Here is a 2691-nt window from a genome sequence, read left to right as displayed (position 1 = left end):
ACACACACACATCCCTCAGGCCACTAGGCACACAGTCAATGTTCCCCATCCCCATGCCCTGGGAGGGGAAAGTATCAAGTGTGGATCAAATGGAAGGTTAAATTCAAGCCTCCGGGGATGAGTCTCTGGGAATGTAAGAGTGTGGTCAGAAGAGGACCAGTGAGTGTGTGTGTGTGTATATACAAGGCCATGTCTACTTATACAGTGTTATGTTGGAGGAGGCTCCCCCTGGCTGCTCAGGACTCATCTTGGAAGCCCACAAACTCTGCATCACTCAGGTGTTCTTGTATATTAACTATCCATGATGTGACCGGAAGCCCTTAATTGTGCTGCCCAAGTGCAGTGCACAGCCTGGATAACTGTACATAGCAGTCCTGTCAGGAGCCCACAGTTGGCCCAGCTGTGGAAAAGGAACCAGCTCTATCTCACGTGTACCTCAATTCCATGTCTGAGGGCAGGAACCAAAAACATTGAGAACCCACTCAAAGCAGGAGAGGAGAATGGAGGTAATGGGATCAGAATAGCCACTGGATGGCCACCCATTCTGCCCTGGTAAGAAGGGATAAGGAGATTGCAAAATGGGTAAGAACATCCTCTCACCTATCAGCTCAAGGCCGTAATCCTGGGCCTCTGCTTCCCTAAGCTCTGTTCTATTTTCACTCCTCTTTTCTACCCTATTGGCTGCGAGGGTTTAGTGGGGACTTAAGGCCAGTTCTCAGGCATCTTCTGGATTTGGTCGTGGGACTGCACAGCCCCCCGTTACCTTTGTCCCTCTGCTCACCTCCTCCTGACATTTTCCTGCACTGTCTGATTCATCAGACCCTCTTTGCTCAGCTCGGGAGGCCTCCGGCCTCTGATCAAGGAGGGCCCAGGGTTAGAGAGCCCAGCCGCCCTGTTGCAGTGATCTCGGGGAACAGGATCCAGCCACCTGGGGCACAGACCCCCCACAGGCCTGGGAGATGGGCAATGTAATGGATGGGAAGTCCGTGGAGGAGCTGAGCAGCACCGAGTGCCACCAGTGGTACAAGAAGTTCATGACTGAGTGCCCCTCCGGCCAGCTTACCCTCTACGAGTTCCGCCAGTTCTTCGGTCTCAAGAACCTGAGCCCGTCGGCCAGCCAGTATGTGGAGCAGATGTTTGAGACCTTTGACTTCAACAAAGTGAGCGGAGGCCTGGGTGGGGGGCGCTGGAGGCCCGGCCAGTGCGGGGCTGAGGTGGGGGGTGCAGGGGCCAGAACATGGCGTCTGCTGGAGGAGGGGGCAGGCCTGTTGGTGTATATGGGGTCCTGTTAGGGGGTCAACGGATCTCACGTTCATTGAGCACCTACTGTGAGTCAGGCACTGGGGGTTCAGAAAGGAACCAGACCCCGTCTGCACCCTCACCTTCCAGGCAAGAACAGAGGGGTCCACAGGTTAGGGTGTCAGGAGGCCCAATCTAATGACTTCCTCTGCCTCGTCCACACACATGTCTCGGTTTACTCCAAAACGGGTGTGAACACTTACAAGACAGTGGTCGAGCACTTACTAAGTGCTGGGGGCCATACCTGGCGCTTTTGCCCAGACCCTTAGAGGTTCCAAGAGGAAGGGGAGCAGAGAGGAGAGAGCAGGGTGATAAGCCTCCGGCCCCCGCTGGCCTGGCACAGGCAGGCCCATGTTACATGAGCCGTCCCTGATGCTCTGGGGACAGACCAGGCTGCATGGCCACCGGGACATCCAGGCTACGCCCGTCTCCAAAGTGCCCAGTGACCTCAGCTCACCTTCTCTTGAGTGGGTCTGAAGGTCTGCACGGTAGTCAAATGGTATTGTCCCTGAGTCATCAGCGGGACATGGGATGAGGACTTCCTGTCAGCTAGAGGGGGGCATCCAGGGGGGCTGGGCACAGTGAGTTAGGGCCCTTGGTTTTCATCAGCTGGGTGGCCGTGCACCCAGCCCCTCTCCCACGCATCCTTAGCTCAATACCCTCATCTTTCTCGGATGTTGAGAGCATGAGTTAAGATGCTTGTTAGTTTCCAGAGCAAATCTTTCATTGGTTTGGAGCAATTCAGTCAAGATGTCGTGGTAGAAGGACCCCTGGTCTCCCCACCCCGTTGGGCCCCACCCAGGATGTGCCGAAGCTCTCCCACGTGTCCTCTTCAAGCTGGGGACACGCTGCCCAGAGCTTTCTCGGCCCCCCACCGCCCAGAGGGTTCAAATACCATTGTGGGCAGGGCTTCTAAGGACAGCTAGGGCTCAGAGGCTATTTAAAACTCACTAATATTTAAGGTCAAGGGGCCAAAGCAGATTATGGGTGTTGAGTCCCAAGCTCAAGGGCAGCATCCTGGAGCCCATAGGCTTTCCTGGAGGGGTTGCTGGGAGCAGAGTTCTGCAGCCCATGGCATGAGCCCAGAAGGGATGGCCTCAGCTTGCTGGGCCCCCCAAGTGCTCCCCACAAGAAGGAGTAATTCCTGAACAGGAGGGAGGAAAGTAATGGTTGAGCCTCAACGCCTTACACTCAAACACACAGGAGTATCTCAGCTTCTCACCTGCTAAGGAAACCCTTGGGAACAAGACATATCTCCAGGAGGACCCCCTAAAATCACATGGATGACACTAGGGAGGGACAACCCTCCAACCCTGTATTTGCAAGCATCGCCCCCTCTGTCCCAGACCTGACTTTCTTTTTTTTTTTTTTTAAAGATTTTATTTATTTATT

The 2691-nt window shown here is 54.7% G+C and overlaps 1 protein-coding gene across 1 annotated transcript in view; it reads left to right on the top strand.

Annotated features, from left to right (window-relative positions):
• Positions 1 to 776: 776 nt before the first annotated feature.
• LOC111147844 (guanylate cyclase activator 1A) overlaps positions 777 to 2691 on the top strand; it is a 6928-nt gene continuing 5013 nt past the window's right edge. Inside the window, exon 1 of the mRNA XM_022504096.1 lies at positions 777 to 1160. Within this exon, the coding sequence (XP_022359804.1) occupies positions 960 to 1160 (201 nt within the window). The 5' untranslated portion in view covers positions 777 to 959. The remainder of the gene's footprint in view (positions 1161 to 2691) is intronic.

This window comes from Enhydra lutris, unplaced genomic scaffold, assembly GCF_002288905.1.
Source record: "Enhydra lutris kenyoni isolate GAN:26980312 unplaced genomic scaffold, ASM228890v2 scaffoldscaffold17, whole genome shotgun sequence".
Classification (NCBI taxonomy): Eukaryota; Metazoa; Chordata; class Mammalia; order Carnivora; family Mustelidae; genus Enhydra; species Enhydra lutris.
Note: the sequence above shows the minus strand (reverse complement) of the source record. Positions and strands in the feature narration are given on the sequence as shown.